The 15,319-nt window shown below is 38.4% G+C and overlaps 1 protein-coding gene and 1 long non-coding RNA gene across 3 annotated transcripts in view; one reads left to right on the top strand and one right to left on the bottom strand.

Moving 5' to 3' along the window:
- kcnab2a (potassium voltage-gated channel subfamily A regulatory beta subunit 2a) overlaps window positions 1–7,607 on the top strand; it is a 93,143-nt gene extending 85,536 nt beyond the window's left edge. For both annotated transcript variants that reach the window (XM_077727198.1, XM_077727197.1), the window contains exons 15-16: window positions 3,281–3,369; window positions 4,950–7,607. In XM_077727198.1, the coding sequence (XP_077583324.1) occupies window positions 3,281–3,369; window positions 4,950–5,039 (179 nt within the window). In that variant the 3' untranslated portion in view covers window positions 5,040–7,607. The remainder of the gene's footprint in view (window positions 1–3,280; window positions 3,370–4,949) is intronic.
- Window positions 7,608–8,301: 694 nt separating this feature from the next.
- Window positions 8,302–9,562, bottom strand: LOC144203656 (uncharacterized). Its single transcript, XR_013327741.1, has 4 exons — window positions 9,373–9,562; window positions 9,189–9,317; window positions 8,698–8,829; window positions 8,302–8,566 (listed from the first exon to the last, which is right to left on the bottom strand). It is a non-coding gene; the product is annotated as an uncharacterized LOC144203656 (long non-coding RNA).
- Window positions 9,563–15,319: the final 5,757 nt, after the last annotated feature.

Raw genomic sequence — 15,319 nt, 5'->3', positions numbered from 1 at the left:
TTATAAACATTATTTTGACTGGTGCTTTTTGATTGACCCTATTTTAGGCATATCTGTTTTGTTGATCCTTATGATTGAAAAACACTTTCAGGTCTTATAACAACCTGTGCAATTAATTCCACAAAGAGCTGCATTGGGTGCAGGTTTTCGTTCCAATATCAGGTGTGCAAAATTATTAGGCACTTTCCTTTCCTTTGGCAAAATGGGTCAGAACAGGGACTTGCCAGGCTCCAAAAAGTCAAAATTAGTGAGATATCTTGCACTTGGATGCAGCACTCTTAAAAGTTCCAAGTTTCTGAAGCGTAATCATCAACCGTTTCCTTCAACATAGTAAAAAGGGTGACAAGAAGCGTGTGGAAAAAGCAAGGCATAAAATAACTGTCCTTGAACTGGAATATAAATCAAGCTTGCAGCTGCTAATATGCCATTTTCCACCAGTTTTGCCATATTTCAGAGCTGCAACATCACTGGAATGCCCAAAAGCACAACATCTGCAATACCCAGAGACATGGCCAAGGTAAGATAGGCTGAAAAATGACCCTCACTGAACAAGACACATAAGCTGAAAAGTCCAGATTGAACCAAGAAATATTACATCCACGGGGGACGTCTAGCCGAGGTACGAGGAATTAGGACCCAATTGAGTGGAAGCGAGGAAGTGAACAAGTGTTCATAACCAAAACTTTAATAACCTTAGGCGGGATCTTACAAAATAACAAAAGACTTCGGGAACAAAACACAAAACCAAACCGGACTAAGGAAAACACGAGGAATCGGGGAACAAGGTAACGTGGATACATGACAAGGGAATTTAGGCAGACAATGACATTATTATCAGTGGGGTTTAAATAGACACAGCAGAGACTATTTTTGAATCACGCGCAGCTGCGCGAGCACAACGGCAAGGCAGGAGGGACGAACGGGTAGGGAAAAGGCAAAATAAAGAACAATAGCAGGCTACTCCTAAAAAGAAATATCTCAAGAATGAGGTTCTATTGACTGATGAAATGAGACTTGACTGAGTCTTGATGGGCCAGATGTGTGGGCCCGTGGCTGGATCGGCAAAGAACACGGAGCTCCAGTCTGACTTGGACACCAGCAAGGTGGAGGAAGGGTGTTGGTATGGGCTAGTATCACCAAAGATGACCTTTTGGGAATTTTTCGGCTTAAGGATTGAATCAAGCAAACTCTGTCATACTGCCAGTTTCTGAAAGACTCTCGATATATCTAAAGCTTACTGTGGACATGACAAATTCATAAGAGCCTAGCTAAGGAAACCGACAGAGGCGGGATCAAATTTTTATTGTCGGTCAATCTACCAATAGTACCATACATCAATAACAACAACCCTATTGGTTTAGTTTTGTTATGTTAATCACCATAGGATACAATTTTAATTGACCTACTGTAAGGCAATGATTGTTTGTCATATATTTTAAATGGTAAATATTATTAGCACATTGTATAGAATTCTGTATCTATTTTGAAGCAAATTTGATCAGATATTTGTTTCTACAGATGTTGATGATCACTGAGGTGTGACTCACTGTCAACATAGGGAATGCAAGTGCTTCTGCGCAAAACACAAAATTGTGTTGTAATGCATTATGCCATCACCTTTTGCAGTTTCTGGCTCCAGCGAAAGATGGTGTGCAACATATACTTTAGTAAATCTTACCAGTGGATCCATATTGATTCCCAGGAATGTCAGATTGTTCACAGGGAAATAAAAAGCCAAAGTAGGAGGCATTCTTATAAGGGCTCTTTACACATAACGAGTAGTCAACATTGGAGTGCCTGCTCATATTGCAATGGAGATTTTTCATGCTGGCAGGAAGATGACATTTATGGATTAGCTTTCACAACCCCTTAACCCAAGCACTCGTCACTTCCAATTACCATAAATCCTCGGAGGACTCCTGGTAGGGATGCTTGCAACGATTAATGTCCTCTTGGTGATCATCTACATCACTGTGACACTCAACTATTGAATACAAACTATATAACAGTAGCTTCCTGTACACCCTGTTGTTTTGGACTGTATCAATGGAGTGCAACTACTTAGTCCAACACTCGATGACCACTTTCATCAACAATAATGTTGCATCCATACAATTTTAAAGTGTTAATCTTTAGTTTAATCTTTATTAAGATGGTACCATTTGGTGACTGCTTCATAGTATTTCTTTTAATGTACTTTGATGGCTCTGTATCCATTTGTGAAAGCAGACGGTCTGAGGAAAGTAAACAATAATGATGATCATAGACAGCAAAACAAATATAATTCTGTATGCTGATTACACATTGTCATTGTGCACTAGGGTTGGCCAATAAAACGATGAGCATAATTATTAAAATTATTTTTGTCAACAATAATAATAAAATCTTTTGATAAAAAATGAATAATATTGAAACGCAATTACACCATCCGATCACAACATAGAACATAAATGCTGTTGTGAGAACAAGGCCAGTTCCAGACCAATGCTCGGGAGAAGAAAAGGATGGTAAAAATGTGTTTTTAGTTTGATTAGCAATAAAAGCTAACACGGAGGAGGAACGCAAAAGGAAAAAATGACGGCCAAAATGAACGATTATGAGATGCAACACAACACAGATCCAATCCACTAAAAGATCCAAGTGAATACTCCCTGGTATGTTCTTGCTTTTTTTTCATTCCTCATAAATACTTGTGCAAACAGCAGCCTTATTGAAAATGTCATTAACCCACTATCCTCATTTGAGGACAGCCTGTAATATTTTTCTCACTTGATATCAAGGTTTTTCCACATTTTATCTAAATGTTCTGAAAATGTTGCAAAAATGTTAAACTTATTTTGGGTTGAAATGGGTTAAGTTTATCCAATTTTTTTATTTTATTTTTTTGTAAATGGCCCAATGTGATAGATGTGAATAATAATTTCAATTATAACCCCAAATTAAATTTAACTGTTTGGTAACTTTTTGTCCCCGTAAAGTAGTTTTTTTGCTGACAGAATGACCAGTTTAAGTAATCAAGTTTACATTAAGAATGTAAATGTATTCTCAATAGTAACTCCCTAGTATCTGCATTTCCTGCTTTTTTTAAATGACTTGCACCAAAACAACTAGGAGAGACATATTTACTTTCAAAGGTTTCCATTATAAAATGTTATTAGTGTACTCATGGTTAACAGTCTGTCTATCATTAGCATTAGGGTGGTGGCAGGTTCGTGTGTGTAATCCTTTCAATGTGGTCAAGTAGTGGTATCAATCATTGTCTGTCTACTGGTTTCTGCAGCATGGTGTCTACGTAATGAGGGGGTGAGCTCTGTCCTTTTAGGAGCGTCCAACACAGACCAGCTGATGGAGAACATAGGAGCCATTCAGGTGAGTATCGACTGTATGTCTGTATTGTGTAAAAAATATGGATGGGCACAAAGATGGTGACAAAGAGCCTCATGTTGCCTCTCTATAGGGAACACGTGAGCCTCTCAGTCACTTTCTGCAGCACCTTCCAATAGCTGAGCGCACCACTGCTCCCTCTTAATAAGGTCAACTTAGGATCACATCTTTTGCCTCAGGGGGGACTTAAAGGCCACTTCCCCCTCCTGCTGATTATTTTGTACCCTATGGATGTTTCCAGTAGTTAGTTAAGGAGGGGGATCCTCTTTCTCCTCCTCATGCCATTAGAGATCTCCCATTTTGAAATGTTAAGCTCTTATCTCCGGTGGGCTCTGCAGTTTTCCTTGAAAAAGAAATGTCATCCTCTTTCATATTCTTAATGATTTGCTGAAAAATTATACGATGACTATAACAGTACAAACAAACCTTCAATCTCAGAACTGAGGGGGGACGGCCTAACTACTCAACAATCTTTCCTCTACAATTGAATAATTTATTCATTATTATTAATAATAATTAATAACCTGAGTGGTTAGCGTGTTGGCCTCGTGAAAGACCTGAGTTCAAATTAACCCCGTTGAGAGCTCAAGGGATGGGTGGGTGTTTCAATCAAAAACCCACCAATTCTGACAAACTCCTAGCATTGATTATGCAATAGTACTAAAATGTGTTTAATAGTATGAAAAGAGGGGGGGGACTTTTTGCACGGCGACAAACAAATTTAAATGAACTTGGATTATGATGGAGACACTCAAAAATAAATTTGATCTAACCTTGCATTAAACTTTATTCAAATTTTGTTTTAAATGTTTATACATTTCTTCTCCCTGGTTGGCTCTATTTGCCAATGCTGACTTTCAACTGCAGCTAAAGGGAACCTATGGAGGGTTGTTTGGTTTTGTCTTCCCTTCAAAATATTCTCCAAATGATGCACACAAATGTCCTCACAATAGGATAACACACGACCACTTGCCAATGAGAAGTAGTATGTACGCCACTCGCACTGACTAATGGGAAAAAAACACTGAAAAAAATGCAACGCTCCGCCCAGTGCTCATAGACATTTCACGTGGGAGTTGCGACAAGAGAGACAGGGCCCATGATGTTCTTATGAGTAGTTTCTCGTGTCCGCTGTATGCTTGTATATCAAAGTATCTCTCATCTCAGGATAAATATTTGCTCAAAATGTTACTTGTATCTCAAGATAAATATTTGCTCAAAATTTTCCTCGTATTTCAAATTGCTCATATGTCGGGGCACTCGTATGTCAAAATATTACTGTATATGTTTCTTTATTTTGCCCCTCTTGATAAGACTGTCCAAAAATGCAGTAAGAGACAATCTAATTTCCATTACTGTCCCTCCCACTCCCCGCAAAAAAATATTTTTGCAAATATCATTTTTCTAAAAATAAAATAATAGAATTAATGCAGTTGTTTTTTTTTATGTGCATGGAAGGAATTTAGTGTAAGGATTTATGTACAAAAACAGACTAGGAATTCATAGTGCTTTATACTTCTTATTATTGGAGTAATTAACTGTTCTTAAATGTTCTTTCTCCGCAGGTTCTCCCCAAGCTGTCATCATCCATCACACATGAGGTAGACAGCATCCTGGGCAACAAGCCTTACAGTAAAAAGGACTACCGCTCTTAACCCCCGGTAGCTGCAGCGCACCCCGCCTTTTTGCCTGATCTTCCGTTTGCTTGAGCTTCTAGCGAGCGAGACCCCCTCCGTTCCCCTCAAGACATCCTAATGCCCCTAACCTCAAATTCCTGGCGCATGAGTGTGGTTGCACCAATAGGCCACCAGGGGGACAGGGGGCTCTTTTGCTCACACTTCCAGGGATAAGATGAGAAAAAAAACTGACGTCTCGAAGACATTTGAAAAGCAGACGTTCAAAAGGGAAAGGAGTGAAAAACATAATAAGCACATGATGACTTGAGTGGTCAGATGTTATTCTGCGAAGCTGAAGGTCATATGCGAAGAACACGTGTTTGTGTTATCTTCCACGTCTTCTTCTTTTGGTGTCTTTTTTTCCAACAACAATCAGCACTTTAGTATGGTCAGTGTCACTTCTCCATTCTTTGCCCACATACATTGCACGAGACAAGAAGTTGCCTCCTGGTGGCTTCCTTATATAGACATTATCTCTCATGCAATTTTGTTTTGTTTTACTCCGATGCTCTGTACTCCTGCTGCCTTTTTAAACCCCATATTTGCCTGATATGCAGAGTTAGCACCTGACTAGCAAACCTGCGTCTATCACGTTAACGATTACTTAAGCTTTAATATTTAGGTCTAAGATATGGAAATTTTAGCTAATGTTAACTATCAGTAGGTGTTACAATGCCTGTGTTTTTAGATTTGACCTTAATTATTTGCTGGAGAAGCAGCCATTTTGTCTTTAATTTCCATGAGGGTGTGATAGATGCCCTTGTCTTAAGTTTTAACTTGACCTAGGAAGGGTTCATTTAGGGTCATTTTTTGCCGTACATTTGTGTACCTCAGTCTTCAGCTTTAAGATAAGGGTGGTGACCATATGGCTTTTTTTCACCTAAAGGTGATGATAGCATGTTTGCATTTTAGTTTTAACATTTCTGTTAGTTTAAAGAAGCATAGGTATCTGTATACAAAGTATATAGGCCTTTCTCTATCTGAGAGTGTTAACATGCCTGTGTAGTTAGCTTTAAATTGCTGTAATGTAGGGCAAAATAAACTGTACTTTTTCAATAGTTCGCAAAATCACAATATTTCAATTAATGTTGAAACACGATAATAACAGTTTGATTTAAATTGTCCTATGCTTATTTTATTTTTTTTACATCGATTTTGGGTGAATTGCATTCACTTTGGAAATGGAACAAGCGTACTCCTGAAACGGGGTTGACGAAGGTTGGCAGTTCTGTATACCTTTGACATTTTGTATTTGTAACAATGCTTCTTAGCTCAACAAAATGGTAGATAATTTAAAACATGTTCCTCAGTTTAACAAAATATAAACTAAAACTCCTGTTGAGCATGTGCGCTACTATGCATATGCAGTATCATAAAGAATTAGAATATATTCGCGCCATTCAATATGTACCACACAGTTGTTTACTAACTGTGACCTTGGTATGACCAAGTTGCTTGTGGCGTCATTATAAAGGAAGGAATTGATTTATTGTGGCAATAGCTCATGAAATCAAGCAGATGTTTTTATGGAATGTGCTATCGTGTGAGTGAGTTGGGATTTTTTTAAATAAAACTAACAGCAACAACGATGAAGGAAAATGTCATTGAGAATAAAATAGCGAATGGAACATTTGACGTTCTTGCATAGCTCATTCTACTTGCTTTGTAATTGATAGGCAATATAAGTATTAACATTAAACACAAACTGCATGCAAATTAGAAATTAAGGAGCAGCAGGTGCTGTAAGTATCATTGCTTGCTTTAAAGTGATGTAGGGACTTTCGCAGCTATTTCATTTTTAACTGAGAAATTAAGTAATTGACTTTCAACATAGGATCTGAAAAGATCCCCTCTATTAATTACGCTAACAAGAAATACACTTTTATCCAGGCCACACGCTTAGTAAAATACATCATACATTACCACAATGTGAATATGTAATAAACTAGATTTTGAATTTGTACAACTGCTGTCACCTTTTTTGCTGCACAAAGCAAACATTTTTAAAAAGGTACCACCAGTTCATGCTCACGTTTTGGCTTGAAAGCACGAGGACCCCCAATGAAGGCATGATTGAAAGTGGGAGAAATGTGGGATTGTGTTTGTTGACCCATTACAATGCTGTGTGCTGTATTGAGATGGAAGTGTGCCATCAAATAATCTCAATGTTCAGGATGCACTTCATCACTCATCACGGTGGTGACATGTGTCAGTAATGGATGCTAAAATATATATTATATTTTCACCTGGATCAATTTATTAGATTTTATTATCCTGCTTTTTGTTTCTTTGTTTTGCCTCTCAATAAGACTGTCCAGCGGTGTTGACCTGGAGAAAAATAGAGACAACAATGTCATTTGCATAATGAGACCCCTGTATATAATATATATAGTACATTATATTCCAGTAGTGATCGCCTCTGCCTTTTTTTAAATCATTCTTTTTGTATGTTCTTTCGCAGGCATTGCTAACTGCACTGTGCTTGAATCTGAATTCTAGAAAAGGATATAGAACTTCGTCATCATTAAAAAGAATGGCAAATTAAAATAGTCTCTGTGTGTCTCTTTACAAAACCAACAAACAGCAAATGTCAACTATTATTGTATATAAAAAAGGCATTGTTCGAAGCCACATTGTCTGCTTGTTAGCTTGATGTGGATGGGAGACACAATGAAGGTCATAGCTCATTTAGATTTTTTTATGCATGTAAGAGATATATATTTGGGGAATTGCACAATGTCACCTTTAATGACTTTTTCATGGATGTCCATATTCTCATTATTTTTTAAACAATCAATTGTAATTTTGTTCATTGTTTTCATGGTGACATTTTTAAAACATTTCCAAACATATCACTCTTAAAATTAAACCTCCATTTTTTTTTAAATACAATAATAAAACTTTTAGTAATACATGATTTTATGAAAATGTATGAATTATTTTGATCAAGTTTATAGAATAAAACATTTCCATCCAACAACAATTTTCCTGGATATTGTTTTATTATACCATATATCCAATACATTTTTGCAACGCCAACTTATTTTTTTTAAATGCTGGAAAATACTATTATTACTTATTTATTTATGCATACATACATATATATGGGCTGTGTAGTGTTTTCTTAGCCTAATAAATATTTTTCTTCGTCTTTGTGGTCCCTTGTGTCTTTTTCCTTCAACCTGAAGGCACTCACCGTGTGCAGGCACGCACAATGACCAGTTACTGGGTGGCTTCGTGCATTATCTTCACAGCGGGCCACTTGAGAACAGTCCACTCCATGGCGACCATTGGGACACGCTGTTGTCAAAGGAGATCTCACCTCAATTGCTTGACATATTGATGTTGACATTTTGTTTCTTGAGGACTAACTTGTGTTGCAACGAGGACCAATGTATCCTGCAGGACATATGCAGGCGCCAGTGGACGTCAAGCACACCCCGTCGTTTTGACACTTGCAATCCCACTTGCAGTCTGAACCGCAATGACAAGCTTTGCATGATGAACTGAAGGCACACACGATGGTGATAATAAAATAAATGGAAATGCATCAAATTATCAAGTCAAATGCTCAAAACCTAATATTGAAAACTTGAATTAAGTATGTTTATTAAAATCAGTGTGTACTGGGACCTACTTCTGTTACATTGGAGCCCATAGAAGCCAGGAGCACAGTAGCATAATCCAGACACCGGGTGGCACAGTTGGTTTGTTTGGTAGCACATTCAAACCTCATTGCAGTTTGGACCAAAAGTTCCAAGGTGGCAGGCTGACATGGATAGAGCAACAGACAGGTTAGACCAGGGGTGTCAAACTCCATTTGGTCTGCGGGCCGAATACAGCTTAATTGGAGATCAAGCGGGCCGGACCAGTAAACTCATTGCAAAATTTCATAGATCTAACAATAAGACCACTTTTTTCCTTTGTATTCATTACTAATACTAATAATTAGTGCAAAAAGTAAATTATCAAAATGTTTATTAACAGAATTTTCCTTTTACATTATGAACAATGTATTATGAACAAGAGAATAACATAAGAACATAAATAAATGTCAATTCATGTTGTCTGCACGTACTAAAACACTGGGCCCCCTAGCGGATAATACAATAACTACAAATTCTGTACCTTTATTACAGTGTTTTCCTCTCCACCCAAGTGGACACTGACAGTCACCTGTGACAATGTGGCACGACGCCACATGCTCGCACTGACATCTCTCTTTACAATTGACTCCAAATTTGTCCTGCTCACATGCTGGAAGTTCAAGTGAAAGTCACAAAAAATATTGAAACATTGCTCCAACTCTTACCTTTGTGGCAGCGTTCTCCTGTTCATCCCCCAATGCAGCTGCAGCGTCCCGTCTGTGTGTCACAGCTGCCTCCGTTCTCACACTTGTATTCATGCTGGAGTCGACGCCAAATCGGCCCGTGTCATCAAACAGTAACGCTATCCCGCTGATGACAATACAGTGGAACCTCTACTTACTTAATTAAGTTGTTCGTGAGTCTGGGCATATTTTACATTGAATTAGAATTAGCCTTTCGCCCAATGACAACTCAGTTAGGCTTCAGCAACTCTTTCGAGGATGGGTAGTATGGAGGATGAATTAATGAATTAGAATATTTTGTTCAACAGTCTTTCATATTGCCCACGATAAACGCATGAAAAATTATAACGTTATATTGATGTTGAATGAAATACATACATGAAAAATATATATTTTCTATTTATCAGGCCATTAAAATGGCGCTACACCAAACCAAACAAAAACAAAACCTCAAGCACCTCAGTTCAAACATGCAATCGCTGATGGCGTTGGTTTAGCTGAAATCTCTCTCTTGCTCGCTCGCTCTCTCATCAAGCACATGCGCCAAGTGGCCACAGGATGCCTTGGAAATTATCCTAGATGGCGGCGCGCATGGGCGCAGCGGCTCTTTGGTTTCCAGTTTGGTGTTTTGTTTTCTCAATCAAATAAAAATAATAAAAATATAGCCCACGGACGCCCTTTCTCAGCTGCATGACTTTTTTCCACACTAACTGGGAACTTTTTGAACACCACAACCTCCAGGACTAGACGTTTCCTACATCAAAAACTGCACGGACAACATCACTGTTAATAAACGGATACAGGTTTTTCCTAACCAAAAACCCTTGATGACCAATGAGACACAGGCACTCATCAAATGCCGTAAAACCGCTTTCAGGTCAGGGGACAAGATATAATAAACGCTGCCAGAGCAGAGTGGCATTAAAAAGGCCAATGCAGCATATACAAGGAAAATTGAGGAGCACTTCACAGAAAATAACCCAAAGAAGATGTGGCAGGGAATACGACATATTACCAATTACAATGACAAAGAAGATGTGGCAGGGAATACGACATATTACCAATTACAATGACAATAATGTGTCTGTTAACGCAGATGCCTCACTATCTTAGAAACTGAACCGTTTCTTTGCCCGCTTTGAGACTGACAAATCAGACCCAGTCTCACCACATCCACCACCACCCTGCAACAGTTCACTGGAGCTTCAGGAACATGAAGTGAGACAGGTACGGTGGACTGCAGTTGTGGTCCATGCATTTTTTTGTAGCGCATTCAACTTCACTTCCTAGCAGTATTTAATGATTAAATACAAATACTGGAGCTTTTCAGACATTACAATCAGGCCGGGGGGGGGGGGGGGGGTTCCTGGGAAAAGACAGCAATGAACGTCAATGGCGTATCAGCAAACATTGCCCGAAAGCGGGGTAAAATCCAGCCAAAATCAGCATTTATTGATTAAATAAACATACTGGAGCTTTTTAGATATCAGAACCGGGCCCAGAGTATCCTTTCCCCCGGAAAAAGATGAAGGTCGATACGTCCATGTACGTCCATACGCAAAATGGCAAAAATTGCACTAAAATGAGGTAAGATCCACTTCCTAGCAGCATTTATTGATTAAATATAAACACTGGAGCTTTTCAGATATCAGAACTTGGCCCACAATTGAAATATTATTTAGGAATATAGCCATATGTTACTCACCAAAAAATATTTTTAACTGTACACAATATCCATCCTCCTTTCTTTCTTCCTTCTTTTATATCGCCATCGAAGCTGATACCGAAAGTCGAGCCTGTCCTGTCGTATTTCTATCATAGTTCGTCTTGAAAATGGCTTTAAATCAACACAACAATAGATCTGCTTGTGCAGCTCGCTCCAGATACAGTTTGGTACACTTTGGCCCGCCTACTCTATCACTAACCAATCAAAGTTGGTAAAAGCGATCACGTATCCCTACGCCAGTGAGAAGGCAATGACGTATCCCTACGCCTGTGACAAGGCAATGTGTTGTTGCCAACTCGAAATTTGATTGGTTAAAGCAACAGTCTTATCAACGCTTGTTTAATGCAGCAGAGACTGCAGAACTGATTGTGATCATAAGTGGAGTATGTGTAGACAGGGTCCAGTCCTTCAAATTCCTGGGGGTCCAAGTCACGGACAAGCTCTCCTGGTCTGCCAATGCTATGGCAGTGGTGAAGAAGGCCCAGAAACGACTCAATTTCCTGAGGATACTCAGAAGGAACAACATGGACACTAAGCTTCTGGTAACCTTCTATAGAGCCACTGTGGAGAGCATCTTGGCATACTGCATTACCGTGTGGTACGCTGGAAGCACAGCAGCAGACGGAAAGGCCATGCAGAGAGTGATCAACACTGCCCAGAAGATCATCGGCTGATGTCTGCACTCGCTGGATGACATTGCCAGCCCTTGCTACTTCAGCAGAGCCAGGAAAATTGTCAGGGACCAATACCACCCTGGTCACAACCTGTTCCAGCTGCTGCCCTCTGGCAGACGCTATAGGTCTCACAAAGTATGGATAAATAGGCTTAAGGACAGTTTTTTTTCCCACAGCCATCAAGACTCTGAACTTGCATTAGCACGACACACAATCCCTTCTATGCAATAACTTCGGGTGTGCAATAACAATGAGCAATATCTCAGATTGTGCAATATTTTAGAATTTACCTAGCCGGGATGTGACTTTTATACTTTGAAGACTGTCTTTTAATCGTGTGTTTTGTTCATTGCAGTGAAGCGTGGGTGCCCCCAAACTGACCCCTCTGAACCCGCTGAGGACATATATATCATCGCAGTGAAGCAGTGGGCTTTGTATTGCTTTCGTTTGGTGACACGCACGGGCAGTGTTCCCTTTGATGGATGCGTGCACAACCACTGGTGCATGCGTGAGCACAGTATTACGGACGCATCTGGAAGGATCACAGGAGAGGGCGGAGCCCTTGGACCATCGTGGATTTTCCCTTCAAAGTAACACATTTGTACCCCCTATTACACGGCTTATAGGTGAGAAATTGTCAGATTCAACTATTTTAAAGCTATTTTAAGAGTGCGACTTATATGTAGGGGCAGTTTACACGGGAGTAAATTGGATTGGATTGGATAACTTTATTCATCCCATATTCGGGAAATTACATTGTGGCAGTAGCAAGAGGGTGATTAGACAGAACTGCAAAGCAAAAGCACAAAGTACATACCAAATCAAAGTAAATGGAATCATCAAATCATTAAAACATAAAAGCAGCAAAAACACAAAACGAACAAGAGTGGACAGAGCGACCGTGGCCGCCGTCTGCCGCTTAAACAGCGCCATTTTGGTTGCGGTAACTGAATCGGACTCAAACAGACGTTGTAAAGTTGGACAAAAACTGGAACCCCACAGAACAGCAAAGCAAAAACACAAAGTACAAAGCAAATCAAAGTAAATGGAATCATCAAATCATTAAAACATAAAAGCAGCAAAACAGATATCTTCAAAGCGAATGCTGAATACGTACTTTGATGTTTAATGCTGTTATTGCAATGTTGTTGCCTTATCACAGTTTACATTTCAAAAACCAGAATCCATGCATTTAAAAATGTGATTGCACTTAAGATTAAGGAATTAAATGTTCAGATATTAAGATGTGATAGTTTTTGCATTATTTGAATGAGCCAAAATAACATACTCCCGAATATATATTGTTATCATCAATTGTTTGAGATATCCTGTAATTATTTTCTGTATAAAAATTGAAAAAGAGGGAGTTGTCTTATAATCAGGATCGTCTCATATTTGGGCCAATACAGTAGTCTTCACTCCATTTTAAATGGTTCTCTGTACCACAATTGAAACTGAATGGAAGCATCTCATCATTACATAAGGGTAAATGTTGAAAAGCAAATATTTAACATCAAAAAACTTTAAAATTAGAGTAGGTTTTTACTGGTGGACTTTTGGCGAGAGCCCATGAATGGTGGCTTTCAGCTCCAAAGCCATTGTCAACAACTATTTGTTCAAAACACTTTTTCGCTTGCTCAAAACAGCCCTCAGTGTTTTGATCGAATAACAGAATATACTCCCCAGCTGTACTCAATTTCTTGATTTCTTTAAACAATTTGGCCCTCTCCATTTGAATGGAGAGATATTTATATCTGGAATGTTCTTGTTGGAGCAAGTTCCTACCCAAGACGTATAAACATGTTTTGTACGCAACATATATTAACCATTTTTCAATGAAAAAGAACGAATTGCTTCGAAAAAAATGACTAAAATGATGGTCACCTAGACAGTTAAACTACACAGATGATGGTGCTGCACACAAACCCTCCCCGTTTCATTGGGATATTTAAACTAGGATTGAAAATACATGTACCGTTTATTGGTTGTTGTTTTTTTTTTTTTTATTAAAAAGGTGAAGTATTCCGTGAGGTTACAGTGAGACTTAACAGCTGTGAAAAAAGTGAAAATTAAGATGCAGGCATGATAACAAATTCTAATATGAAACACCATGCATGGATTCTCTTGCTAATATTTAAGCTTGAGACACTTGAAAACACTTTTTACGCCGTAGTTTGTTTAAATTAGCCAGTTTTACTAATAACATTGAGTCAGTAATGTGTGAAAAGTCATACCTTTACTTACTTAAATGCCTGTATGTACAACATTTTCAGGTTACGAACTTTTTATATTTTTATATGACCTGAGATAGGAAAAAGATCCGAGTTGCGAAATCCCCCCAAAAGTAAATGGATTTCCTTTTACGTTATTTTATTTTGAAAATAGCGTCCCGGGTGCATTGATTCTCACTTTAGAACATCGCTACCCTCTACTGGGCTAAAAGTCTAAAACGTACGGGTTTATTCAGCGGTTAATAAATGATTATTACTCTTATAATATAACCCTTATAATTTTTTCTCCTTTTTGTGTCTTTCCTCACACCTTTCATACAAAATTGGGACACTATGACCAATTTTAAAGGGTTAAGTTGGTAGTTGTGTGAGGACCGTGGAACGAATGAGAGAATTTACATATAAAGTACCATACCTGTCAACCTCGAACCATTTGTGATCTTACCAAATTTTGTTTTCGCCCTTACATATATGTATAAATACATGGAAAATCTTACCACTTTACTTTTTTGTAAAAAATCACGAACAACAAGTGAAAATGAAAGTAAACATAAACAAGGGAACAGGAAACGGAAATCACATGGTGAAAGTGTTACAAAACGAAATGTTTATCATGATCTTTTTTTTTTAGCCAATCAGAGGCGCCGGTACATATATCACTTGGCAGACATGCGTTTCCGGGAAGAAACAATGGCGGATGGTGAAAAATGGCTAGAAAGTGCCTTAATTTATTTTTTTTTCTCAAAATCACCGTTTAGCGTACCATTTTCATGTGTACAGCGTACCAATATAAAAATGGGCTTTCAGTTGTACCAATTACGGCGAGAACGTACCAGTTGACAGGTATGAAGTACTTTTGCTTACGAAATTTTCACGTTACGAAAAAAGTAGAGGTATGGCTGTATATTGTTTTAATAACATAAAAGCCTCAATTGACTGTAAGGTTTGCCATCTTTCTTGACAATAGAAAAATAAATAAAATGAAGAGAGTAAAGTATGATGTGTGAGGGAAAACGGTTTTGATGTAATTGATGGTTGTTTTATCCTGTGCCAGCTCCACACACAAAAATATTCACGCAATTTATTCTTTACCTTTTCCAATTCCTCTGTACTTTTACTTTGGCAACAGTGCCATTTTTTATCTCCTTTGGTTGTTTTTCATTATGGTCATTACTTTGGATGATGATGTCAACGCGTAGGCACTTGCGCTTACCTTGTATGGAATTTACATGTAAAATATGACTCTACTTATGAAAAATTCAATTCATGAAACTACTGATGCAACTAATTCAGTTCAT

The sequence above is a fragment of the Stigmatopora nigra genome, chromosome 10 (genome assembly GCF_051989575.1).
Source record: "Stigmatopora nigra isolate UIUO_SnigA chromosome 10, RoL_Snig_1.1, whole genome shotgun sequence".
NCBI classification, from domain to species: domain Eukaryota; kingdom Metazoa; phylum Chordata; class Actinopteri; order Syngnathiformes; family Syngnathidae; genus Stigmatopora; species Stigmatopora nigra.
Note: the sequence above shows the minus strand (reverse complement) of the source record. Positions and strands in the feature narration are given on the sequence as shown.